At 37.5% G+C, this 27,955-nt stretch overlaps 1 protein-coding gene across 1 annotated transcript in view; it reads right to left on the reverse strand.

Moving 5' to 3' along the window:
• Positions 1–27,955, reverse strand: part of LOC150080290 (synaptogenesis protein syg-2-like) — a 266,638-nt gene that overhangs the window by 102,059 nt on the left and 136,624 nt on the right. Inside the window, exon 2 of the mRNA XM_090381296.1 lies at positions 6,731–7,066. Within this exon, the coding sequence (XP_090237422.1) occupies positions 6,731–7,066 (336 nt within the window). The remainder of the gene's footprint in view (positions 1–6,730; positions 7,067–27,955) is intronic.

Raw genomic sequence — 27,955 nt, forward strand, 5'->3', positions numbered from 1 at the left:
ATAATCCCTGTAGTAATTTTCAGGAAGTGCATTTCCATTGAAAGCGTTACAAAATTGATTATTGATTTTTAAGAGGTCACCGTGAATTGCATGCATCTCGCTTTTAAAGTTAATCGAAGCAGGCATGTAAAGTGAAAGGCACCATTCTCACGTGAGAGGTTTCTGAGAAAGTTGCCTTTATACGATTGCAGTGCTTTTAGACACGTTCTCCTGCAGTGAGTGACTCAGCTGTAACACCCAACAAAAATATTAACAGCCTTCTGCGGACATTGCGGACACGAAATATGAATAGCCTAGTTGGAAAAGCAGCAACTTCGTGCAGTCACCGTATTTAACCTGTTAGAAACACTGTATTTACACTCACTCCTTCTATAGAGTTGTGTCGAAAAAGTGAAGCGTTGCCGTGGCAACCTTTGATCTTACAACCAAAGGAAACCGTAAAGGGAGGAAAATTAGCGCAAAATGGAAGCAACAAATCAAATAAAAGAAAGTCCGCAACAAGTGGAAGTTTCTGGAATTTGGATAGGAAACAGAGGAAAGGTTTGATAGATCACAGTAATTTCTTTAGGTAATTTCCATATAGACTTTCAGGGTAGTTGGGTTCCCTATGATTCGGCATAGTTTTTGTACTCTCATTAGCCTACCCTTCATGGGTATTCACCGCCAGCATTCTTCAGTCTTTTCGAATGAACTCTACCATCGTGCGTGTGTGTCAAAACGGAAATTCCAAATTGATAAAACATTAAGGCAATATATGGGCAGCTTACACGCACGGGCACCGACAGCTTTTATGAGTGCAAAAATTGGAATCCGAACCAAATTAAAACATACTTTACAACACTGGCTGACATTACTTCAATATACCTGATGCAGACTCGATTTACGACCTGGCGTCAGAGCCTAATGACAGCTTGGGGTGGCAGAGGTGAAAAAAGAAAGATAAATGAAGAGGGGGACGTGACTGCCGTTTATTCTCTCTCTCTCTCTCTCTCTCTCTCTCTGTCGTTCTCTTCATCTTTTATTATTTCTTTTAACAGTTACTCAATAATTTATTGCCTCTCTCTCTAGACCATCTACGTCTACAGCATTTGTGAAAGGCAGATAAAGTTATAATCCAATATGTAGCTTCCAGATTAGCGAGCGCGACTTATGATGTTATTATAGTACATATTTTATTAATTATTTAATATTTTATTCTGCAGAAATTCCTGCTTATCCAGCAGACATTATTATAACAACTCCACTTTAAACAAATAATCTTCTTTGAAGTGATCGACGCCATTACGAGAGTCGCTCAAAAAGTCATATTTTGGTTACCAAGGCAACTGATTTAAATTTTATTATGTTAATACGTGTTCCTAGATTTTTATGAGAATGATGTGTCAACGGAGTACCGAAAAATAGAGAAAACTGAAGTATCGTCAATGCTTGTTTGGAATTATTTAAAAAAACAATGAATACTTTTTTAATCAGTGAATAAAACCACTCCTGAAGCATGGGTTGATCTTTTTCTTCTGCGGTGTTGGCACTTCAGATTTATAGGCGGATACGTTGTCATGGCTTAAAAGCACATCATGTTGCATCTTATCAAGTCTTTTCTTTCTTCCCTCGTTATTGTGATGCAGTTTTCTAATTAACTGAATGTAATTTTTGCCTGTAGATACAACTGACAGCTTGGATGCAGCACTCAACCTATAACTATAGAAAAAATATAATCACGAAGCATACAGTGTCGTCTTGGGGGTTCTGTTGGGATTTTAAGGCATTCGTTACGAAAGAGAGCGAGAAGTCTAGATATCTCCATCGCTCATCTTCTTTAGTAATGAATGTTTCAAAGGCAGGATTTAATGTTTTATAAACCGTTATAGACTGTTGGTGCTACCTAGAGAGCTGCTGTCAGTTTTGCTGCTAGAACTATTATATATTTTATGATTTATATTCACATATTGTGGCCACTTGTTTAGAAATAGTGTGCTGGAACAGAATACTTGTTGTGGTGGGACTTTGCTGCATGTTTGGGTTGTTTTCTACATGCCGTATTGTGCAATTGATGAAGTCAGTGGAGAAATTGCACACCAATTCACATGTGATCCTATTAATTCCTTCGTTTAGATTTTGTTTAGTATAGCTTTGGGGGACCTTTCCTGTTGATTAAGGCCGTGAATATTTTCGGTTGGAATAGGTGTCGATCTGTATAGGTTCACGAGTGAGTCTTTTTGTATCTGGCATAACTGCCGACCGCCTCTTGAGGAAATCAAGAAAAGCAATGTTTGCTGATAAGTGAAATTCTGGCACGAAATTTCTTTAAAGAGATGGAAATGGTAAGTTTCCAAGCCATGCTTTTTTGTTTGGTCTCTTGGTCAAAGTGATGAATGAACTCGTGTTTTATCCACGGTTATAAACCCAGGTGAAGAGTTCTCAGTGGTTTCTGGATATCTTTGTTGAATTCTTTACTCGAATGCATATTAGTAAAGAAAGACATTTAAGAAAATCAGAAAAATTGGAAGAAGATGAAGGTTTAAGTCAACTGCTTATAAAATTTTGAACCAAAATCTCTTTGTAGGTATAATAGAACTTTTAGATAACTTTGTTGACTGCTTTCAATAGTAGGCTTAAGCCCTTGCTGATAATACAATGGATATAACCACTGACTTCCCCACACCGGTTGTAAATTTCCCGGGTTTAGATCCCCTCAATGAAGCGAGGAATTTTTTATAAGCTTTTTTCTAAAGTGGTTGAATTAATCGGCCTTAGGCAAGGGTTGAATTGTTTTTTGTGTCCTAGTAACTCGGGTTTTTCGTCCAGAAAAACAATTTACAAACAATATTCTGTTGCCTTATATGTGTGTGTTAAGTGCCAAGGCCTTAGCTGCTTTGGCACTTAACACACAGCTGCTAGTAGGTCTAAAGAAAAGGTTTAAGTTTTATATAATCAAGAAAACGAATCACCAATCAAAAGAGCTCTATTACAAAATATCCAGCCTTCTCATTCTTCATTACGAAAAGATGTAGAAAAGATATATATCCCCTAAGAAGAAATTATTGATATGGTGGACTGAGAAAATTTCATATTGAAGAAAAGGAAACTGTTCCTTGAAATAAAGATCTCCTTTTGGATGAGAGAAATATTCATGCAAATAAAAGAGCCATTGTATTAATCATAATCACTTAACAAGGCTAGCTCTTCAGGAGTACCTGGAGATAAATAGAAATATGCACTATTTGTGAATAAATTTTCGAATGCCGGTTGCTATTCCAACATATATTTGTTGCCAACAACCACTGAGAAAGACTAATTTTCTGTTTTTTCTAAGCGGTCAGAAAGGATACGAAAATAATTTCCCTTGGCGAAACGACTCCATCCCATTACCACATCTCATCACGACTTCTCCTCTCCTTCTTCGTGCAGGTCAAAGTTCGGAAGCAGGAGGAAAAAAAAAAAACCTGGAATTGCTATCATGTTGCTCATCATCTCATGACCTAGCCGAGAACCTTTGTCCTCAGGTGCATTGACGACCACAAAGGAGAAAAAAGATGCAGGTAGAAAATCACATTATGTCACCAGAGATCATCAGCCGTGTCACAAATCACACGAGATAAAAAAAAACGAGGTAACACTAAACGCCTGCCTTAGCGATAGGGGCGGATATAAGATACCCTGCCATTATGTGAGATAGTTACTTGACTGGCCGTGAGATACCCAGAGTAATAAAGAGTTCTTTTGAACTCCAGTAATAACCAGTAATGAGTTAAAAAAACATATTTTTTTTGTATTTTGCTGCTTATAAACAAATATTATACTTTAATTTACTATAAGATTTTTTCTCTCTCAATATCTCCTGCGATATTGACGAATCCAAACACTGAAGGCATTGTTTTAATTGCTGACAACTTTAAATTTGGTAAAAATAACATCACGAATGTATAAAATCATTTCCAATTTGAAATATGTTCAAGAAGAAAGAAATATTGTTCAAGGTGTAATTGGAAACGTGGTCGTTACAAAATGTAGTCAATCATCAAAGATGAAATAATAAAAAAAAAAAATGAAACAAAAATGAAACTCATTCGGAATGTGCAGTTATATAAGAAAATTCTAGCAATTCTATTTCATGTACAAAATAGCTTTAAGAATATCACTCCGGAAAAGGAATAAAAAAAAAAAAGAAAGAAATGTAACCCAGGTCATTACTTTGCCTTCAGCAACTATTGCGAATGATAGACTTACACACACACACACACACACACACACACACACACACACATGGAGCATACATGCTCGTTCCACTGCAAAACAGAGTTGGAAAGGCCTAGCGCTGCATGTAGTACGAGAAGGGCTGACGACTCACGTATCTTTGAAAAACTCATTACGTTTCTTGAAGGCTTCCTTTGAAGACATTTGGGAATGGCGTGGTCGAGATCGAATCTGCCGGGAATATGGGAGTCCAAAGGTAATGGGATGTTGTAGCTAGAGAAGCGCGAGAGGTGGGACTTTAGTTGAACATCGTCAGCGGGTGTTTTCATTTATTTGGGCGGATGTGAAAAATAGTGCCACCGTGCCGTTTAGATTTTATCTAGTCATTGTATGTGTGCCAGTGGGGGGAAATCTTAAGGGGTGCTGAGGGTTTGACAGTCGGGAGGGAAAGTACCTTTTAAGAACTTTTTCTCGTAGCTATCTGAGTTTTTCATGTACACTACGTGCAGAAAGTAAACGTTTATCCATGCAGATAATGCATCTTCCGTTCTCAACCTTCTACCCATAGAGAATGTTGGAGTACTGTTGGTTCTATTGATGTTTGGGTTCTCTATATACAAACACAAAAGCAATTTTGTAACGTCATACCTTACAGGATCACATGATTTCGTATACTACAAAATACTCAACAAGTTTTTAAGTATGATATACAATTGGATTTTTGGAGTTCCTATCGTACCGATTTTTATTCCAAATTGCAAAGCATCCTAATAATTACTAGCCACGCACAACGATTAATAATTCATAACTGAGTACATTTTTTAGTCCAAAATTTTGAAATAGTAAAAAGTTGACATTAGTAGAAATAATAAAATAAAAACAGACAGAGGGACTTGACTGTTCCAGGCTATGCTCACTGCCATAAAATTAGAAACCTTATTCAACTGGCATCAACAGATAATTAAACGAACATATACAAATATAAGTTATCACACGGTATGATTATAAGTACCTTGTAAAAGTTAAATGTTGTTCGATTTCCTGGAGCGCTTCTTAATCAATCTGGTCATGGGGAAACAGGTAATCGAAAAGCTCACCTGTCATGGGGAAGATAGGTGAGCTTTTCGACTTTCAGAAAGGTGGTGGTGGTGGTGTTGTTGTTGGAACACGTTTAGCCGGAACCACACTTGAAAAACAAAGGAAATTGGTGTGTCGAATGCATCCATCTTAAAAGCATCCATCTCTGCAGCAGAAGTTCGGTGCTCCAAGAATAAGACCGCAGAAATTTAAAGCAATTGTTCGACAGGATGGAAAGTTCATCTGTAGCAAATGACCGAAACATTCAATTTAAAAAAAGATCCATTTCCTACCGAACTACGTATGTGGCGAGGGTTGAAGAATAGGGGATTTAGTAGTTGTGTGCCTATATGAAAAACCACTTATTTCTGCAAAAAATCGAAAGATTCGAATGGAATGGTACCAACAACGCCAAGACTGGATAGTAGAAAGTAGAAAACAGATCGGTTTGTCTGATGAGTCTCGATTACACTTTTTTGCAGTGGTAGGGTAAAAGTGTAGCTTGTACCTCTTGAAGCCATGCGTCCAAACTGTTTCATGTTCACCACTCAAGTGACTGGAGATTGTATCGTGGTATGGGGCATGTTCTATTGGGCCAGACTGGGTTCCTTCCTTCCGTTAGGAGGTTGTACTACTTCCAACGAATATCCTTTTATCGTATCCAACCAACTACAACCTGGAATGCTGAATTTTTCCTATATTGAGATGAATTCTTTCGAGACGATAACGCAACCATCCACGTGCAAAAATTGCGTTATCTAAATGGTTCGACAAGATTTAGATTTGAATCCAATCGAGAATGATTGCAATATGTTGGATAGGGCAGTTCAGCTTCGCAGTCTTCTACCTATCACAATACAGCAACTGACAAATATCCTGATAGAAAAATGGGCAATCCTGGAGCTAGACTTCCACAGACACTTCAGTGGAATCCATACCACGATTGCACGGGCTGTAATTCGGGAAAAAGGTGGTTATATAAGATACTGAATAAAGGGTCCTGATTTTTTGGCTAGTGACTGTGCAGTTATTGCATCACCGATTACACGTTATAGAGGTAGCTACGACAACAGATCATATGATCAGGTACGGTTGAAATATTTTTAGGCAGAAGTGAGTTTCATCGCGAAAGCGGTGGTATTTAAGGGACAGTACATCATTTATTAGTGCAATGTGCAATTCGAGTTTTATCCCGAGAAGAACATATATTTATAAGCCATAATCAATAATCCATAATCAAAACAATAGAAAATATCTCAATCTACAATTTTTTGTATAATAAGCGTTTCTTGATGGACAACAAAGCCAAAATAAGTCTCATAGGTTTACTCATTGAGTTATGTTTTTTACAAAGTGACTACCAAAATGTTTTGATAATAGAGAAATACCATATTAATTATAGGAAGTTTTAAAAAAAAATTAAGGGCGGGTTCAGCCATTACGAGTGGCGTGTACGTACCAATGACACTAAGGCGAACAGTGTAGCTGAGGGTGCGAGAACGTCGATATTCCGTCCGGCACTTATAGCTTCCTTCATCGTCGGCATAAACGGGTTCTATTTTCAGAGCGGGAGGATTTATGTTCACGTCGAAGTACATTCGCGTGCCGTACGCGGAGCTCGGGAAGTGTCGGGCTTTATCAATAGGTCCTTTTCGAGCGTCTAAACTGTAAATTGGCACCTTTGTGTCCTCTTTGTACCACAAAATTAATGTGACGTCGTCTTCCAGGACCGGCTTGGAGACATTACAAGGAAGAAAGACTTTGCCTCCTGCAACACCATACAGCATCGTGTTCGCTGCAGAAATAGAAACAAAATATCAGTCACGAATACAGAAAACTCAATAAGCATTTTCATTAAAACTCGCGAAGTTTAAAATATGTTTACTGTTATTATTCAAAAATAAGTTCTTTAAGCAATAAATAGGTATGTTCTTTATTAAAGCAGTTTGAAATTGTCCTGTTTATAATAATAAGCAAAGAACTGAGAGTGCGTCAGCAAATAAGGATAGTTCTAATTTTTCGGTGTTATAACTGTCTATTATACTACACACCCTTATTACTGCATGCGTTTTAGTTTCTGTGATATAAAGTTGGTAATACTTGAGTTGCAGCCACTTTTAAAAATGGCAGACTCTTTCATTTGAATTTTGCTTAAGGAAAACTAAATATATTATTAGAATGCAAGCACAGTTCGAGGGTAGCAGATGAATATAGGCCTGGTGAGCAGATTGGAGTAGCAATTCTTCACTTTGTTTATTTACTCATTCTTGTAGTATTATTAATATTTACGAAATACTAAACTATTTACAATCATACCTGTACTATATCGGGACGATGGGTCCCTTCATCAACTGACATTAATATACAAAAAAAACGTTACAATGGAACATCAAAATGATGCCGGACGTAGTCATATATTAGACAGGGAAGCACGTGCACGACGTTGGTGAACTTAAATGGAAGGAACACAAATTGGTTACTGGGCAGAATTAGATACTTGCTATTGACAATGTAGAGCGCGTACGTGGGACGCATGCCAACGTTCATCGCAGTGCAAGACAGCTGCCTTCATAACGTTCACTAACCTCGTGCACGTGCTTCACTGTATAATACATGAGCACTCCCGGCATCATTTGATGTTCCATTGTAACGTTTTTTTTTTTGTATATTAACGTCAGCTGATGGAGGGACCCATCGTCCGATATAGTTTAGTATTTTGTAAATATTTGTATAGTTTGTAAAAATTTTAGTTAAATATTTTAGTCCTGCTATTTCGAATGCAACTATTCTTCATGCATTATGGAACCCGAAGCAAAAGTCCTTTTCCTAAGTGACCTATGTAAACGCAGGCAAAATGGGTAGCCAATGGGAGAGGAGGGATGCCGTCACGAGATACAAGTGGGAGGGACAATACATCACTACAAATGCACAGGTAAATATTGCATAGGTCATTTCTGATTAGATATCGATCAGTGCGTTTCGATGTCTAATGTCTTTTACGTAGAAAGATTTGACTTACTCCGTCATACCTCTACATGTTATGTATAAAAGCGTGCGCGGAGGTTGGCGAGCAAAGCGAGCAGGGTGGAACCCCCTAGTTATTATTATTATTTTTTGATGAATAAATTGTATTGTGTTATTATTATTATTATTATTATTATTATTATTATTATTATTATTATTCAACTTATATGAGCAATTTGAGTCGGAACAGTTAACTTGATTTTTTCAATATTATAATAACTCTGCAACTATCCTTAAATATCAACCAATGGTATCAATCACTGGTAAAACTAATAAAATGTATGAAGTTTTTTTGTTTTTTTTTAAGATATAAATTCGGCAATATTGGACTCATATTACTAACGGACGGTTTTTCATCGCAAACCATTTCTTTGCTACGAACCCACCAGACAGTAGCTTATCAAAATTAATGAATATTCTGACTATCATGTTAAAATACAGTGGCATGCTTCAGACACATGAATCTGCCGATGACAGAAATAAAATCATCTCCAGATGTTTGGGACATATACTGCTGTTCATCTACTCTTCTATGATAATGATTATAGATTGAACTGGAATAGATTAGAGTTAGAGAAAGTTAACTGTATCAACAAGGTATAAAATCGCAATACACTGGTCCACACTGGTGTGCAAAAGTTAAGTTGTAGTCATAAAATCAAATCTGTGTTATAAAGAAAAGTATTGATTTGATAGAAATTATTTAAAATCTTTTAAGCAAGAGTAAGGATCAGTGGTTTAGTCAAGATTTTTTGTCTTCAGGTACATTCACAAAACAAGGCACCAATTGCCTAATGCTAAAAGGAGCCACAATACCAGATTTCGGCGTCATTGTAACCCAGTGTACCTACGTCAGCCGGTACATTGGGTCATTGCTGCTAAGTATGGTACAAGTACTAGAAACAATAGTTCTCATCACGGCGACATGGCCAGGAGTTTTACATTAAGGAATGATACATGCGATTAAATTAGTAAAATTAATAATTACATGGGGTATTATAAGTTACACAAAATAAAAACATATAAATTGAATAAATTATAATAAATAGGAAAATATAACAGAAACCGAACTGAACATCGTAACACAATTTGGAAGAATTTATCCCAATTCAGCAGAGTTGATCTACTCGAGAAGAATTGCGGCGGTATTTGTGGTTGGTAACCATTTTATGCAGGCTAATTCCAAGGCGGAGCATTGCCTGAATTTTGGAGAGTGCCTGAGCGGGTAGGAAACGATTACACAGTTTCAGTCGGTTGTATTTGAGGATTAGTGTGAGCTCAGACCTCAAGGATGGCAGAGGATTGTGCCACTGACAGAAATCCCAGATGTTTGGGGCGTTTATCACTCCCGTGTACATTTTTACTGTAGTCATTAAACGCCGGCTGTCAATTAACTTAGGGAGGCTGGGAATATTTAGCTGCTCATCCATGTCAGTTGTTCTCAATTGAGGGAGTCGGCGATGCTTATTTGTGGCCCATTTCAGGGTCCAGTATTCACACGCGAACACACCGGTTTTTGAAGTGAGAGCGAAGTAAGTGTTGCTTCGCTCTCCAGCGTAGGGTGTTAAATCGCTTCCGGAGGTATTCTGATGAGCATCGAATCTCGGCTTCTGATCAAAATTGACACCGAGGTCCTTATAGCAGGTAACCACTGGGAGAAACTGATGGTTGAATTACTGTTGGTTGCTCTTTCAATGAGTAAATGATTATTGCAGATTTTGAAGGGTTAAGGTTTAATCTAAACATCAAGTAAGTTGAAAGAGCGGTCAATTTCTCAGTGATTGAAGACGTAATTGCCTTTGGGTTTGCAGACGGTTGGATTAAGGTAAGGAACTTTATATCATCAGCGTATATTAGAGCATCATTACGGGGACGCATGAACGGAATTAAAATGGCTGAGACTGATTTTCCTTGTACAGTGGATCTTCTTCGTTGTGAAGTGGACACTTCTGTTCCTCAATAAAGGGTGAAGAAAGCTAGTAGATCTCCCTTTATCCTGAAGAATTGCAGAAGGCTGAGAAGGGCTGTGATGTCTAAGCAGTCAAAAGCAGCTTCAATATCGGCGTACACAATAGCTAATTCGGATTTAGTTTCGAAGGCCTGAAGAACTGATGTCTGTGCTGCCATGAGGTTTGTTATGGTGGATCTATTTGCGACTGCGAAGTGGAACTGTTTCGGTTTCTGTGGCATTTTCAAGGAGTTTGAGGAAGGAGGAAAAAGTTGAGATTGGTCTGAAATCTTTTGGGCTTGTTGACGCTTGAACCTTAGGCAGTGGACTCGCAGAGTATTCATTCCATTGAGCAGGGAAAACTCGTGTGGAAAGAACCGAGTTGTAGACTGAGAGCAATGCATCTAGGATGTAGGGGCTAAGGCACTTAATTATGAAATGAGATATTTTATCTCGGCCTGCTGTACTGGATGGACGCATGGAGTTTATAGTATTTATCAGTTGCTGTCTTGTGATGAAGATGATGGAGAGGTCATCAGTAGGAGCAAATTGAGAGTTTTGGACAGGAATTTCTGCAGAAGCGGAACTGGCTTTGAATCTTGAAATGTAATCCATCCAGTTATCTAGATCAATATTGGGATTAATTACACTGTGTCTGGATAAGTATGGTGCTTTTCCTTTAGAAAGGGTAGCATCGGTGTATCTCTTTATGGCTGATGCCTTGAGTCGGTTGAAAATTGCTCTTGCTCTGGAAAACAGGATCCGAGCATGGGTTGTGCCAAAGATTTTCCATTGCCTGTGAAGGTACTGCTTATTGTGGAAACTGCGCGTTAAATCTTTGGCCACCAAGCTCTAGTCCTTGGAAAAATGCGTACGGTTTTGGCTGACGCATAGAGGGTGACTGTATTTATCCATCTTGTGATAAGATCAACTGCGAGGATTGGGTCACATCCATCAATCACATGCTATGGAATACACTGTGCTGCCTCGAGGCACTTTTTTGTGATCAAGAAAAGTCGGAGAAAATATGATTTTTTTTCCTTCACAGTATTATAACAATTGAAACTGGGCATAGGCAGTACAAGAAATAATGCAATTGGGTCGTGATCTGATTTGAACGACGTTTCCGGTGAAATATCGATTCTGCAAATGCCAGAACATAGAATCAGGTCGAGACCATTAGTGCCTCTCGTTGGCTCCTCATTGATAATCGTAAACTTTAATGGACAGAGATAGTTCATTAGTCAATGAAGGAGAGGGCTCAGATGTGGTGGAAGGTTAAAATCGCCACAGCGATTTTAACCTTCCACCTTAATCATTATCCAGCTTAATCATTATCCAGCCGGTAGCATCGTCAATTTTTGCTGCCAATGTACCTGCTGATCCTACCCTGGTTACGCCAGTGTTAAGGATCAAAAATCCAGTATCTGTACCCATCGGTCATCGTGCAGTGGGTGTAGGTTCACCTGTTTACCATTGAATGTGTCCGCGATTTCATGCAGTGGTCCCTATAGATTTTTACTTACATCACGGGATAAAAATTTGCAATCGAGGATTGTCTTTCGGCCTACATTTTTTGTTGTTTTTGGATTTTTCAGTTAAACGTATCGGCGAATACAGAAGATACAAGCTTCATCGTCCTTCGCGATGCTATAGTGGTTTCGCCACTTGTTTGGAGAGGTCTGTGTTCGAACCCCGTGGCGACTGGAGGCATTTATAAAGGCTTCTTCAATCGAGACTGTAGTTAGTTGGTCTCAGACGGAAGGCATTCTCGGTGAGTTATGCCAGTTTTTCTAACCAATAACATGCTTCCACTGTACGGCACAGACAATCATGCCTCTTGTGAACTCGCTAATCTCGCTTGATTTTACCATAGTAATGCATTAAAGATTTCACTCATTTCTATACATTACTAAGTGACGAGGAGGTAGTTCCATTTCGATTCCGTAGGAGGCACTCGTACATTGGGACTTCCCATTCTTTAATATTTTGGGATGGAAGTGTAGAACAGTCAATTTGATCTTTCCTCATAAACTAAACATTTTTAAATAAGCCTATTACGATAAACAAAACCTCAGTTCTATGAAAATTTAAAAGAAAATATGAATCACTGTGTAGAAATAAAACAAAACAAAACAATTATTGAATGTTAATTAAAGTAGAATGGAAAATCTTGCTTGTTTGGCTTATTTTAATTAGCATTCATTCGGAATATAATATTTAATAATAATGTCTAAGTTGTTTCAGGACTAATGATAACAATGACAGTATTTTTAGACAATTTAAGACGTTAAAATGACCTTCATATTTCTCTCTGTCTTTGTATCTACTTTGTGTTGGTTGTGTAAACGGTTTGCATCCTGGAAGTGATCATGGAAATGAATGTACATATTATTCATTTTGAGAATAATTTTCTTTTCTTTTAAGAAATGAAATTTCTTTTCTTTTAAGAAGTGAGTCGTAAAGGGAGCTAATCTGAATTCGTAACTTCATTGACTAAATTAAATAAGCGATCATCACAAACGAAACATAACAAGAGCATAAAGGTAAGTGAGTGATAAAATTTGTCTCGGTGCTCAATATCATGTTCTGTCTTAAATGCAGTTTCTGTAATGTTGTTTCTGCTGCCAGGGTAATAAATCAATCTTTGTTTCAAGAATCGTATCAGTCTTTTCATCAAGTACGCGACTACAATTGACTCTTTAGTTTCTGAAGAAAGAAAGAAAGAGCGAGGATGATTATCGATGTAGTGCACTTGATAAAGACAGTTAAGACTCTCGAAACGTAATACAGTAATTAAATTAACTCCTCTCGCATTTCTTAAAATTTTTACGCATTTTACTATTTGGTCAGGTAATGAGACCTAATTAAAAGCCTTCTTACTGTTGAATCTTCATTAGAAAACTTCAGGCTTAATTTCCGTTCTGATGAATTTTGCAAGCACCTGAATGAATTCTAAACAGGTCTTCCACTTCGCAGAAAATTTACACCAGGCTTGAAGAAATTGTGTAATCCATGTGACCACATATGCACCAGGATTCTTAATTTATTTTGCTCTGGTGAAAACTTCCCCGGTCAGGTACTACCTTAAGCCATGGATTAATAAAGACGTGATGAGGGCAATTATGTGTGGAAGATCTTTCTCTCCATAGACGAGCATTTAACCTTCCACACCCATGTTCTTAAACTAGTAGAAGAATTTACCGAAAACTCCTGAAGCTTATTATTATTATTAGAAGACGCGAAACACGAATTTGAGAGAGAGATAAAGTTGTTAAACTAGCAAGATTATCGTGCGAGCGTGGGATAAAAATGCTACGCTGTAATTTGCTCGAAATCATTAAATATTCAGCAGTGAATATTGTGGATGAAACATCCGGGCTTGACCTGAATAGACGAGATATTAAATCGACTCGCAGCGCTTAGAGATTTGCTTAATGATTCTTCAGATGAAAATGAAGCTTTCAAATTGGTGAGCGAAAGGGCTAATGGTAAGTGTTGTACAGTAAACATTGCAAAATCGGAATTCGGAAACAAATTAAATTAATTACTTCCAGAAGTTGCTCAGGAATGTGGTAAGTCTGTCGATAGCATTTTTAAATTAGTTACTTGGGAACATTCAATTAAGGAATTTGTATACACTTGGTGGCCTTAATAATGGTGAATATAAATAATACATTTTCAGGGTCTGGTTGATTCTGTGTAATTAGATTCTGTACGTTGTATTTCCTCGTTTGTGATGCGCTTGCTAAATCCATCTGTCCTCAGAATTTATATTTTATGCACGACTTGTTCTTAGAGAAATAATGATAAGAAACAGAAAACATAGACTTAATTTCGTAGAAACAATTCATTCTTTTCTAGGAAAGTACAAAGGACAAGGCGTACGTTTCAGGCCGAATAGGGCAGTATTTTTTAAGTGTGAAAATACTATTGTACATACCAAAATCATATCGTATTAAAATACGGTATAATTTCTCTTTCAATGTTCCTAACTAGCGATCCCTCGAACGTCTTCCGCGGTTCCCGACTTGGGCACCCTTGCTGTAAACTAACAAACGCATTCATTTATATTACTTTACTTATATAATTACTTATTACTTCATAACCAACTAGTGGTAATATATGTTATGCTAGAAATTACCTCTATAGTATTGCGATAGATGGTGTGGTTTCCAGGAAAGCTGGCTGGTACCGCCTTTAATAAATAAATAAATACTTTACTTACTAAAGCAAATGGCAAAATGTGTGACCACTGCCTTATTACTCTCTGGAAAAATACTGTTGGTGATGATATTTTATAGCATATGCAGTGTAATTTCCTATTTTATAAATCAGGATCTTAGTGGGAATCGAAGAATTTACATAATGAGAATTTGGGGAATTTTCGGATCGGGGTTCCAATCTCTGGAACTACTATTTAAATTTTTTTTATAAACCTACCCATGAGTCACATGGGGGCTCATTTATAGTCCTTGGATCCTATTAACTTTTAATACTTTATGAGTTAAAAGGTTTTCCTTTAGTTCTCGAATACCTTTTTGTGAGTATAATTTCGGCCCCATTAAATTTAAAAATATGGTCTTCAACTAAGAATTGAAGACCATATTTTTAAGAGACTCTTAGTCTTCAACCATATTTTTTGAGACTTAATCTTCAACTAAGAGTCTCAAATTTGTTTAAACCTTCGACAAACAATATCTTTTGATATTTGGTGATACTGTTAACCAGGAGGGAGACCAGTGTGGCTGATATACTTACTGTATTTCTTCCAATATTGGCATGTGAGAAGATAAGAGCACCTCCTCCCTGTTCAGATATGTTTACCTTCAACTTGACTTTTTGGGATGATAGTAAAGAAAACGCTCACGTATTTTTTTCTGCTTGCCTAACTATTTTTCACAGTAGGCTGACTGTCGTTCTTCAGACATGTAAATGAATTGTTGCAGATCTGTCTGGTAAGTCTGTTAATAAGTGAATGAGAACAGCTATCAGAGTCGCTTCTAGACCAGATAACATCATAGATGAGAAGGCCGTCCTCCTTCTGCATCTGGGATCTTACTTTTGAATGGCTGAATGGCAATACTTCCCACAACAGCAACGCTGTTGTCGGAAGTGTTACCAGCTAGCCATTAGTGAGCTCTGCGCATACGACGATGTACGCGCAGAGCTCATCCCACTTCAAACTCAACGACCCTCGGTTACCTTAGACTGTCACTACCCACACAGTTTAATTCCCATTGTCTTAGTGGGAATCTAAAAGTTTGCAGCTTTAGAGTCAATAAGATCGTGATCACTCTGAAGTAAAATTTTCTTTCTTCATAAATCTTTTTCTTGGGGTCAGCGACCTGATATCATTCTTTGAGCTTGTGAGTTGTTATATAGAGGCATTCTAATCGTGAGTTAAAAATTAATTATTTTAAATATAAGTCCGTTACCGACTTGAAATAGGAAAACTTTCCCTTTACATGCGGAGCACAACTTCAATCAGCATTTTTATTACGCAGAAATTATATTCATAGACAATCTTCGATCTATTTTTACTTCTTAAAATTTATCGTTACTTTTCCCGATTAAGTCTGAGTTGGTAGAAAGAGAAAGACCTTCTTGCAGGCAATTTGAATTTATAATTCTGGTATCTTTACTATACCATTACTTCTGTTTTAAGTGTCATCAACTCATATTTAAAATTCGTGGTCTAGGAATCTACGTGTATCCATTATCCTGTTGCCCGGATGTTTCTGGTTTGTGAAATTATAAATTTGTAATGTTTTTCTTCATCATAGTCCCAATTATGAAGATGCCTTCATGGATATAAATAATATAGGCAAAATTTTTGCCTCCGAAAGGTTTTCTTTCTTTTTTTTTTTGTTTTCAGACTCAGCCAATATTGGCATGCTATTTTTTTTTTAAATAGAGGACTGCTATTTTTTTTTCTGTTTAAACTCTTTTTCTTAACACTCATGTTTCGCCAAAATGTACACGAGATGCGACACTTTCTTAGAAAATATGCATCTCGTATTTTTTAACTTTTACATGTATTCTTGCCAGTTATCTATATCAACCAGCTCTCACAAGTCTTAGAGAAGTGTTTTACAAAGACTCTTGTGCTTTAGATAATCGGTGGAAGAGCATTCGACACTAATCGAAAATTATCTCTTTAGCCCTTCATTTTCTCCTTCCCTTGTTTTTTTTTCAAACTTATCTGCGGGGCTTCATATTTCAATGACCCCGCTTTTTTAAAAGTTGTAGAAGAATGACAGATTTAAAAGAGGCTGTCTCATTCTTTGCATATACCTTGATTAAATTATTTAAAGAAGGCGTTCCGATTACTTCTGTGATTTCATATTGGCATCAAAAATTTTCGTTACCTTTTTGTTAAATAATTTTACTACTGCTTTGTATGTGATCTATTTGGTCACAAAAAGCAGGCTTAGAGAATCGACCTTCAACCCATCTGCACACCCTGTGACAATTTTAACTATCAGCGGAATCATGGGATTTTGGAGATGGCTTAGATTAAGGGACAAAGTCAGAGGGCTTCTGAGCCGCACTTAAAGCGATACGTTAGAAGTTTTTTTAAAAAAATAATGTATGCCTTTTAAGTACCACGATATACCACTGTCTTATACACTGGTGTGCAAAACTTAAAGACTAACACTATTTTTAAAGGTTACAACCACAGAATCAAACGAAACATCCTTTGGCGATTTGCATAAATTTGGCCGTTCAGTAGAAAGCTGGTGCACATGCAAAAATTTGAATCGTGACGAGAGGGCTCACATAAAAGCAGCAGTTCAGTGCAAATTACCGAATGGTGAGCACGATTGTTACAGACGCTCGATTGATTTCATGCAGTGCTACAGACAACGAAATGGCCAGTAGACAACATCTGGATGATTTCACCCGGGGTCGAATAATTGGGAAGCTCGAGGAAGGTCGAAGTGCGAAGAGTGTGGCTGCAGAGTTCAGTATCGCCCATAGCATCGTTTCACGTGCGTGGTCGGCCTTCAGAATGACAGGTACAGCTGCTCGAAGGAGCAGTGGTGGTCGTCCACGAAAAACAACGCCCAATGATGACCGCTATATACTCCTACAGGCCAAGAGGGACAACAGACAGCGGGATTCATTGCAAACCAGCTGCACAGAACGCAGGATGTCGCAGTTTACTGTGGCTAGGCGACTCCACAAAGGTGGACTATTTGCCCGGCGGCCAGTACGCTGTGTCCCTTTAACACCTACCCATCGGAGACACCGTTTACACTGATGCATCGAACACAAGGACTGTACAGCAGCGCAATGGAGTAAGGTACTTTTTACTGATGAGAGTAGATTCAGTCTCAGCAGCGATTCTGGACGTCAGCTAATCTGGCGAGAGGTTGGCATACGGTATCACCCCGCAAACATCACTGAAAGGGATCGATATGTCGGTCGAGGCGTTATCATGGATGTTGTTATTGTTATTTTGGTTTTTATGAGCATTAGCAACTATGGCCATATTGCTCCGGGGATATACGGTGGTCATTCTCTGACCTTTCCGCAATCCGTATTTGGTGGGCACGGGCTCGAACTCCGGTCTAATCAAGAAGCGTGTGCTACGCACTGCTGCTCCTGCCCACCTGGCTACGGAGGCGCCTCTTGGATGGACGTACACTACTCCAGATACTGGAAGGTGGTACTGTAACCGGTGCACGCTACTGAACTGAGGTAATCCTTCCCCATGTGCCATTGGGGAAGGATTACCTCAGTTCAGTAGCATGCCGTTGGCCCTGAGTTCGTGTTTATGAATGATAACGCCACACCCCATCGCACTGCAGCTGTTGATATGCTTTTGAAGAGTGAGGACATTGTTCTTATGGATTGGCCTGCCCGTTCCTACGACCTAAATCCCATCGCACACATATGGGACGCTCTGGGGAGACGCCTAGCAGCACGTCCACACTCACCAGAAAATGTTCACTAGCTGAAGATGGTGCTGACAGAGGAATGGACGATGTTACCGTAAGAACTTATCAACAACATTGTTCTAAGTATGGACTTTGGTATGCTTTTTCCATATCCAGGCCATTCCTATGAGAGGCTCCAGGTGAAAACTAGAAACCTTAACGTATCCTCCATGATACTGGCTAAACCCTTGCACAGCTTTATTGAAACGAGTTCCGTCTCTACAAAATAGCTTCCTTCTATCTAGAAGTGCGATCCATGCTGATAAAAATCCTCTCCACTCCCCAGATCCTTGCAGAGTCCCTTAAGTCTTGGCAAGGCTTTAAAATATAATTCCTCCTGTCATGTTCTTACTTAACGGCATTTTTTCAGCATGGCCCTACATTTATCTAACAAATCCTTAAGTTACGTGTTTAATATCGTTAGTCCTAAATGAATAGTAATGCTCTCTTAACTCCCTTAAAATCTAACAATCTGTTGGCAACATTATCAACTGTTGCTCCCGGCAAACACACCCTTGTTCTGGTTCGCCTCTCTTTGTTTCAAAAAAATGTTACACGTTTCCCTTATAATAGAATTTCCCAATAAAACTAAATCTTCAACCAGAGAAGTATGTATTTGACTATTCTGTTCTGGGATCCGAATTAGGGATGCATCACTTGGCAGGTCACGCAAGCCACTGAAGAGAACAGTGCCTGCCAAGGTATTCTTCTCTTCAGTGATTCAAATTCTTCTATTAATGCACCAGGTTTTAACTTGACATCGGTACACTCCTTGCAACGGGTGCAAAGAAAAGAATCGTTAGTTGAGCTTGGTTTGTCTGCTAAACCAACCTGCCACAGGCTATACATGCATCCTGAGAACAGTTATTGATAACCATAATATGAAGGAGTGGTGCAAGTTTTACCAATTTTGATAATAGCCTATCGATTAATGGCTTGTTTTATATTAGAAGTAATTTCGACAGTCTTCCCCTAGCATGAATACACCTGTCCCATGAACGTGGAAGTAATGGTATCCTCACAGAGTAGAATACACACCTGCACTGCCACGTTTCTGTTAAACTGCTTTCCTCCCAAAAAATTGTTTCAAGGTTGTTCGAAGAGATGGAAATCTGAAGGTTTTGTATCTTTGAAAGTAAAAAGAGGTATTTGGACGTAAAAGGTTATTCCAATATAAGCTGTTAAGAGTTGAAAGACCGGGAGATCGTGACCAAAGCAACTAAGGTTATGAGGCGTGAGTGAATATTGTGTGTGTAAATTGTTAGTATTCTGTGATCGATTTGCCTGTTTGTCAGATGAAAACCTCGAGTTTCCAGGAGGTAAAAAACCATGCAACTCACCTGAGATCGACTAACTCAGCCATGTTGTGAAAACAGAAAACAATAAAAATTTCTGGCATCATTCAAGGGATTGGAATCCAGCAGTTTTCCACCCAGTGTGTGGAGGCCAGTGATTGTATTCATTGTGTTAATTACGAGGGCTTAAGCGTCGCAGGTAGCAGAGTGAATTAGCAGTAAGGGAACGAGCGTCGTGGGAAGCGAAGGTGCTCACAAACGACTGGAACATTGTACCCTCTGGCAACTTAGTTGGCACGATTCATTGCCGCCGGCCACTCATTTGGAGAGGTCTAAATTCGATTCCATCGATGCTTGGAGGAATTACTGAAGTCCTCTTCAATCAAGGATACAGCTAACCAACCTGAGGCAGAGGGAGTAGGATTACCCGTGATTTATTCCTGATTTTTCAGCCCATAACAGGGAAATCGGCTCGACCCCCCTTCGACAGACAACTACACACATGGATAAAAGCGATCAGCTTGAGTGTCCTTAAATTAATAATTTAAATTTTTTTCTGTCTGTACTCTGGACACCAATTTTAATTTTTTTACGAGATTTCTCGCATAAGTATGTGGCGGTTGCAGAGAATAAGTTTTTTTTTTTTTAATCTTTGTTAATGTTCACATGATTGGCTACTGGTTTTGACCGTTTACAACATGAGGGAGATTTCTTGCTGTCTCACAGGTGGCCTTGGATGCAGTACGCTATTGATTTATCTGTGTTGTTGACAGCACAGACATCATTCTCAAATGGCACTGCCAGTGTTCGTTCGGTGAGTATCAGCCTATTTTGGTGACTGAAATATTTAACGTACTAATTTATACGGACGCCTTCTCTTTGTGTAACTACGTGCACGCGCGTAAGTTCGTGTAATATGAGATGAAAGGAATATCAAATTACTATATTATTATACCAGCCTGTAACATTATTTATAAGAAACATAAAACGGTTTCTTATAAATAACGGATGAAATCTAAACCAACATTCATATGACTTAAAGCATGCAGCTAACTTTAAATTAATTTGGCTTTAATCACTGTGTAAAGAGACGCAGTGATTTAGTCCAATTTAATTAAGTTAGAGTAATATATTTCCAAGGGACTTATTGTTGATATGGGGATTTAATGGCGCATAATCCAAGGGACTTATCGCTATCCAAGTAATACAAATAAAGTTTATTACTATCCAAGTGGATTCTATGGTTGCTCATCTTAATAACTTGCAGTCAATGATCTCTCTTGAAATATTTATTTGTAATAGTTAATTGGCAATCTTTCTATATCTATTGCTGGTGTTATTCTTGAGGTATATGGTTTTAATAAATCTCAAAGAAATTCGCTTATGAAACAGTATTTTAATTCGCAAACGTTTAAATTTCTAACTAGTTAAGGCTCTTTTCGGCTACCATTACCTGCTTGGTAATTTTTCAGCGTTAGCTTGCTCCTTGCCGCTTCTGAAATGGCGTCACCCATATTGAGACTTTATTTGAAGGTTAGCTCCACGCATATTTTTGCACCACGCAAAGTTCTTCGTGTTTCTGTGGGATATATCTCAGGCTTAGGCAGCTACAAGTTCGCCTTCTTCGAAGAGTAAAACACACTTTAGTTTAGTTGCTTCATTACCCAAATAGAGGCTACTAGAAATGTTCTTCATGCTAGTGTATACTATATAGTATTTACATACTGCGTTCTTAACTTCTTGATCATAATAACTGATTCAGCTAAAAGAACTGTTGGGAATGTATAAATTTTGATTAACGGTCTGAGAACGGTCCAGTATTAAATCTGTACAAAATATTATTGCAAATTTACCAATCATATATGTTTTTTGATTGCCTTCAAATCAGTCTTGTGAGAGGGCTACGCTTGCTAACTTCATCGTCATGACAGGAAGCACACTTGGATGTTGTTTGCTGATAGAATATTTAACTCTTCTCGACCTTCTGCTTAGACGAATTTTGAAAGGGTCGGCGAGATTCTTTTGCGCAAACCTTTCTCGTCTTTGCCACATTTCGTAAATTTCTAGGCATCCCAAAACAATGCCCTCGCTCCTGGAACAGTGGATGTAATCTTCGTCCTCCTCAAACTATGTGGAAAAGGCCTAAAATGAATCAAGTCCATAATAATTCCTCGCGTCATTAACGAGATTTGAATTCGGGCCTTTGCCACCGGATGTGGGTTGTTGTTGTAATAGGTTTTTGGAGCATCAGCGACTAAGGCCATATTGTTCCGTATATGCTGTCAGTAAATTGCACGTGTTCTATGGTCGATTTTCTGTTTGCTGGACGAAAAACTCGAGTTTCAGGGAGAAAAAAACCATGGTACCCTCGCTTGAAACCGACTAACCCAGCCATGTTATGAAAAAGGCCCATAAAAATTCCTCAGCTTACTACACGGACTAGACTCAGGTCTTGTTTCTACCAATTGTGATACTCACGAGCGAACACTACAAATTAGTTTTAAACTATATAGCGTTTCTCTAGCTATATTTCTGTTTGTTTTAGCTTATTGATTTTTGAATGGTCAACATTAAATAGTTTCCTCATTCTGGAAGACCATCTGCCATACATGTAGAGCTCGTTTTCAATTATAATTGAGCAGATTTAATTTAACTTGTAATAATAATCTTTTGGAGTGTTCATTATTAAATATTATTACCATAAAAGTAAAATATTTCTGTATATCATGCTTGGCATTGTACCGGTTGTTAAAATTTGGTGACGTTGGACTGTTACAGTGTAATAATCACAGTACGTGAAGTTAAAATTAAATTTTCTGTTTATACTTCAGCACGAGAACCAAGTCAGTAAAGTTTACAATAAATCGTCAGTACAAATATTTATCGTGTTTAGTAGTCACAATTGCTTGACGTCATGGAATGCGACATTCGAAGAGTCTCGTGGTACGTGAAGCACTTGCTTATGACGTGCAGCCTTAGTCGAATACAATGGTCCTAATATATACGGTTTTAATCGAATCTACACTAATGCTAGTTGCATTAGCAACTATATATATTACTATTAGACGTAGCCCGGTGGTCAGGAGCGAGAGTGCATAGCACGCGTTTCTTGAGTGGACTGGGGTTCAAGCCCGTGACTACTAAATACGATAAATATTTGTATTGACGATTTATTGTAAACTCTACTGACTTGGTTGTCGTGCCGGAGTATAAACAGAAAATTTATTTATATTTTTAATTTTTTCTCCTTTCAATAAAATATGATAATATGATTTAAAAGCATAAGTAGAAGAGCTGAATTCGTTCTATACCCTCTAGGAAAGACGGAAGCATTGGTTGTAGTGTCAAAGTCCCTGAAACTGCCAATGTCAGAAGTCAAAATTTTAGAAAACAGATACATAAAGGAAAAGTCTATTAGAAGAGGCCCGTCTTAAGGCAGAATTGCAGGCTAATTTTCCCGTCATAACATGACCGTTTATATTCCACAATACTTGTTAAATAAATGAGGAACACTCAGCGTTCTTAGTATATAGGTATATTTGTTTAAAAACTGTTTCACTAAATACTCGTATATTGTAATTATTAACAAAACTGGCCAGGTTGTTAAGTTTCTTATTAAATTTAGACTAAGGCGCATTTAGGGCTAGAGCCTCAAGCTGCGAACAAATTTGGACTATGTATATAAAGTGCTTAGCATCATAATACACAGCCATTTCTGAATAAACAGAAAATTTTTAAGGTGGCATCGTTTTAGGTTATATCTCATATTGTGAATACCTTCACAACGAGTTGCCATGATATTGCACTACTTCGAATAAGTAACGCTTCACCTAAGGAGAAGACTAATGTTACTTATTTTCAGATAGGTACCACCACCCAGACGGCACCGTTTCAGGGCTATTTGGCCCTTCTTCGGTGGTGGGTAGGTACCCAAGTGATGCAATGGGTGGTGGTACCTATCTGAGAATAAGTAACATTAGTCTTCTCCTTAGGTGAAGCGTTACTTATTCGAAGTAGTGCAATATCATGGCAACTCGTTGTGAAGGTATTCACAATATGAGATATAACCTAAAACGATGCCGCCTTAAAAATTTTCTGTTTATTCAGAAATGGCTGTGTATTATGATGCTAAAGCACTTTATATATACATTATTAAATTTATTAAGAAGCTGCTTATCATAAAGAATTTTTATGATAATTACACACATGCTTAGGTTGCCTTGTACGAAATGTGATAGAAAGTTTTGGATTATTAAGAAATCATCTCCGAAGAAGTTTTCCTTGAGATTTAATACAGTAAGTTCCGCGATACTGTCGCTGTTGGAGGTATTTCTGAAGCCTTAGTTGTTTGATCCGTTTCAGTACGTCTTCAGAATTTTCGCAGGTCTCTGAAATGAAATTCACATCTTTTCAGTGCAATCTTTAGATTTGAGAATAGGAAAAAATTACGGGGAGACAGTGAAGAATAAGAAGCGTGAAGAACCGCATCCACTTTGCTCTCGGCCAGAAATTGTGGGACATTCGGATTGGCATGAACAGATCCATTTGAACGTCAAGAGGAAGTTGTTGATCGTGCATAAAGAATCTGTCCAAGTCAGCTAAACAGTAAACTAGCATTTCTGCAAAGAAGTTCTACAATGGATACTGGAAGTTGCGCCATAAGAATGTCTGAAAAATGTCCTGCTTGTGTTTGGTTATTGCGTCACGAACGACCAGCTTGCTTACACCAGTCTGAATGTGTGTCAAATTCCTGGCAAAAATAATATGCCTGTGGTCTCCTATCCTCTGCATTTTTCAGGTACAGCGCCCTTTTTAGTTTTATGAACACGATTTCTTCGTGTTCATAAAACTAAAATTTTTCCCTCAGAGGTCAAGATTTCATGTCATTTCAGTGAACCATCGTAAAGCGCGTGGTGTACTAAAGGCGACTACAAAACGGAGGCTTCGCTGGATTCGTTGTATTGAGTCTCAAACGGTCTACTTGGAGAGTGACAGCACGGAATACACGGCAAGTGACATTACGTTCAAAATACACTCTCTGAATATTTTAATCACGTCTCTCGTATTCTTTATGGAATTTCTAACTTTCTTTCACATATAGCCTGTTTTCTTGACAGTTTAATATTTATTAAAAGATCTTATATCATATGCATTTGTCATTTTGTTTAATTGTTTATAGATAGTTTTCCAAGTTATTTTATTTTCTTATGCATACTTCTATTAGTATATGGCTGCTTTTCTATTAAATAAACAGCTTAAAGTCATCACATAAGCCAGAAAAAAATGGATTAGCTTGCAGGATGGTTGTAGATTTCTGAAATAGTGTTTGGACAGCACACCTCACCTATGGAATGAGAAGATGGCTGTGCAGTTACTGCTGTATCAACGTGAAAATGATTGTACAGCTTTATTTTGGTTTCTGTTGTCAAAAGTAGATTTGGTATCCTAATAAAAAACAAGACAATTTGCCCCGTCTTCTTGAAAGGCAGTTCAGAGTTGCATAATTGTGTCAGCTAGGACCAAAATGCATGTTGCCTACGCATTAGCAAAGATTATAAGCAATACCTTAAGTTACGGCAGAATGGTCTTTTCAATAATTTTCATAATTATTGACGAAATATCTGTTGATCGATGGCTTGTATATGTATTATTGATAACTTGTTTAATGTCAGAGTGACTCTGAATACCTAAAATTATTATTAAACTGAGAATTGCATCACAGCTTCATTACATCAAGGCGTAGTTGGTTAATTATCAGCCGTATTCTTGTTTACAAGTTAGCAAATAAGTTAGGCTTGCTAGTAGGTGTTTCAGGGTTTAAATTATATGTTTGTTTATCAGAATTGATAAACAAACATATAATTGAATTTTGTGCAGAGTATCCCGAGCTTGTTTTCATATTGCACTTCATCGATTTTAAGACTTGATCATGCTGCAAGGATGCTCTTGCGTTTGCAGAAAGTGCTCTTTTATTGTTTCACAGCCCAGATATTAAATAATTTTTATTCGATTGAAAGTTTTTAGTAAGAAATAATGCTCTGTATTTTCATATTTCGTATATTCCTTATGAATTGCCTTATCCTTCCACTGTCTGTGGTATTTTTTCCTTTAAATATTTGTTTCCATTTTTCAGGATGGGGAGTATTCGCAGGTGTATACGCTCTTGTGAACTTAAGCGTCTATCCGTCTGTCCGTCCACATTTTACATCTTGGTTTCTAGTAAACGCATTTTCATGAAATTTTAATTTGGCCCTTTTTAAAAATATTGTTACTTCCTTTTTAACACATAGGGCTTATTTCAGTTATTTATTTATTTTTGTATATTGTTAACAAACAAAAATATTGGTTATAAGGCCTAATAATGTTTTGTTGATTCTAATATCCTATTTATTTAGAATTATACCTACAAAGACTTAAATAAAAGTAATTACAAAAAAATATAATAATTTAAGAAAAACTATATGGACATTTTTTTACATTTTGGATGTTTGTGATTACAACTGCTATTATAATTATAATAAATATTTAAATATTAATGGATTCAGAATTAGAGGTGAATCAGATTATAAATAAATATATAATTTTAGTATTTGAACTAGAAGGGAAGCACCAAACACTGTGGTTATTTTTAAATACACGTCACGTGTTCCACTGAGAACTCAAAAATATCCACGTTCTTTTGAATACCAAATTACTTCCATTCAGTAGGAGAGTGCCAGCATAAGGAGCATTGAACTTTTTTATTCCTAAGCAGTACAACGGCAGTCTATTTTATTATTAAGAAGTTTGTACAGGAAGTGCAAGTCATTTTGATCTCCTCTTTCTTTGCAAGGCGTGATCTGAGTAGATTTGCATAGCCAATGCTGAATAGCCAGGACGAAATAACTTATCAACAGCGTAATAAGTTATTGCGTTGCGATAACGAAGATACCTAACGAATGCCCTCTGAATATTCGCTGTGATCTTGAGTGCTTGTTGTGAGATGAGGATTTTCAGCCGACGAGTATAATTGAGAAGTGAGCTTCCTAGATAATGAGAGCTTTGTCAATGGTAAAGCCAGTGGGGGTGTCTCTTGATGAAACCCGTCATTGGCTGTCTTGCTGATGCTGTTTGCATGTTTATGAAAGAAACCATTGGCCTAAAAGATAACACGAGGTCTTCGATGTCACCACATTTGGGGATTACATAACTTTTCCGTCTTCTCTTCAAACTTGGGCACACGCTTTTTAAGCCTATCTGCCAAGGAGATAAGAAATTTCTTTGGATTTGTATTTATCATCGAGCAGTTACTTCACTTTTCAGATCAAACGAGTGCATATTGAAGATAGTGACTATCCACAGCATAATAAATAAATAAATGATAGTTATTGTTTTCTAGAATAGCGCTTCATAATGTATACCATACTATGAGTATAGTATACTACATGAATATTACTCGTGACCGCTGTAACTTGTGAATCCCTGACTTAGAGAATCTGATTTTGATAATACAAAAAGGAAAATATTTGGTAGCCAGCAAATGTGAAAAATCTTAAATGCAAATAAGCCTGTTATCAGTGGATAAAGTTGCCATCACTCTAAAAGGCGAAAGAAGTGAAACTTTTCATATATTTAACTGTAATCATGATGGCACAGTCCAATATGAATCTACAACTGTTCACCTAGATGATCCCAATAACTTTTATATCTCAATTTTCATTGCTCAATATACATTAGCTATTTCTATCATTATTTTATATTTCTATTTTTTAATAATTTATTATTATTATTTTTTATTTACCGTTTCAGATTTATTCAGATAACAAAGTAAATGCCATCATTCTAAAAAAAAAAAAAAAAAAAAAGAAAAACTGGTTCCAGAACACATAATTTACAAACATGATGCAGTAACGTCTCATGATTTAAGTTGGCTTGGAGCCTTGTACTGAAATTTTCACTAAAGAAGCTAAGGCCATGGGGAGTTTGCTTTTTTGGAATTAAAACCTTATTTAGGAGTGAAAAAACCCAATGATACTCGTGCGAGACCATCTAATTCGTCTATGGTGTCCAGGAAAGTTCCTCTTGTCTAGAGCACATAGATATGTAACTGGAAGACCGTCTAGGATTGAAGCATCTCGTGACTTGCCAATTAATAAATTCCGATTCGGGCCCCAGAGCAGAATAATTAAGTACTTACTGCTCTGGTTGAAGATTTGGTTTCACTGGGAGACTATTTTCAGGGAAGCGGCTAACGTTTTTTGTTATAAAGACAGGTGAACCAGAATTAGGGTGCAGTTTCCAGTAGCAAAAATTTTAAATGTTACAAACAGACTGTCAGGTTTTAAGAGTGGTAAAGAGAGCATTTTATTGTTCATGTGGGGACTAACGATGTTTAATGAACGCAACCTGACGATTCGATGGATAAATTTAGCATCATGCTGAAAAAATGCTGCAAGTTAGGTCAGAACGTGAATGTCTGCATTTCTGACCAG

This window comes from Mastigoproctus giganteus, chromosome 9 (assembly GCF_048544385.1).
Source record: "Mastigoproctus giganteus isolate SK-2022 chromosome 9, ASM4854438v1, whole genome shotgun sequence".
NCBI classification, from domain to species: domain Eukaryota; kingdom Metazoa; phylum Arthropoda; class Arachnida; order Uropygi; family Thelyphonidae; genus Mastigoproctus; species Mastigoproctus giganteus.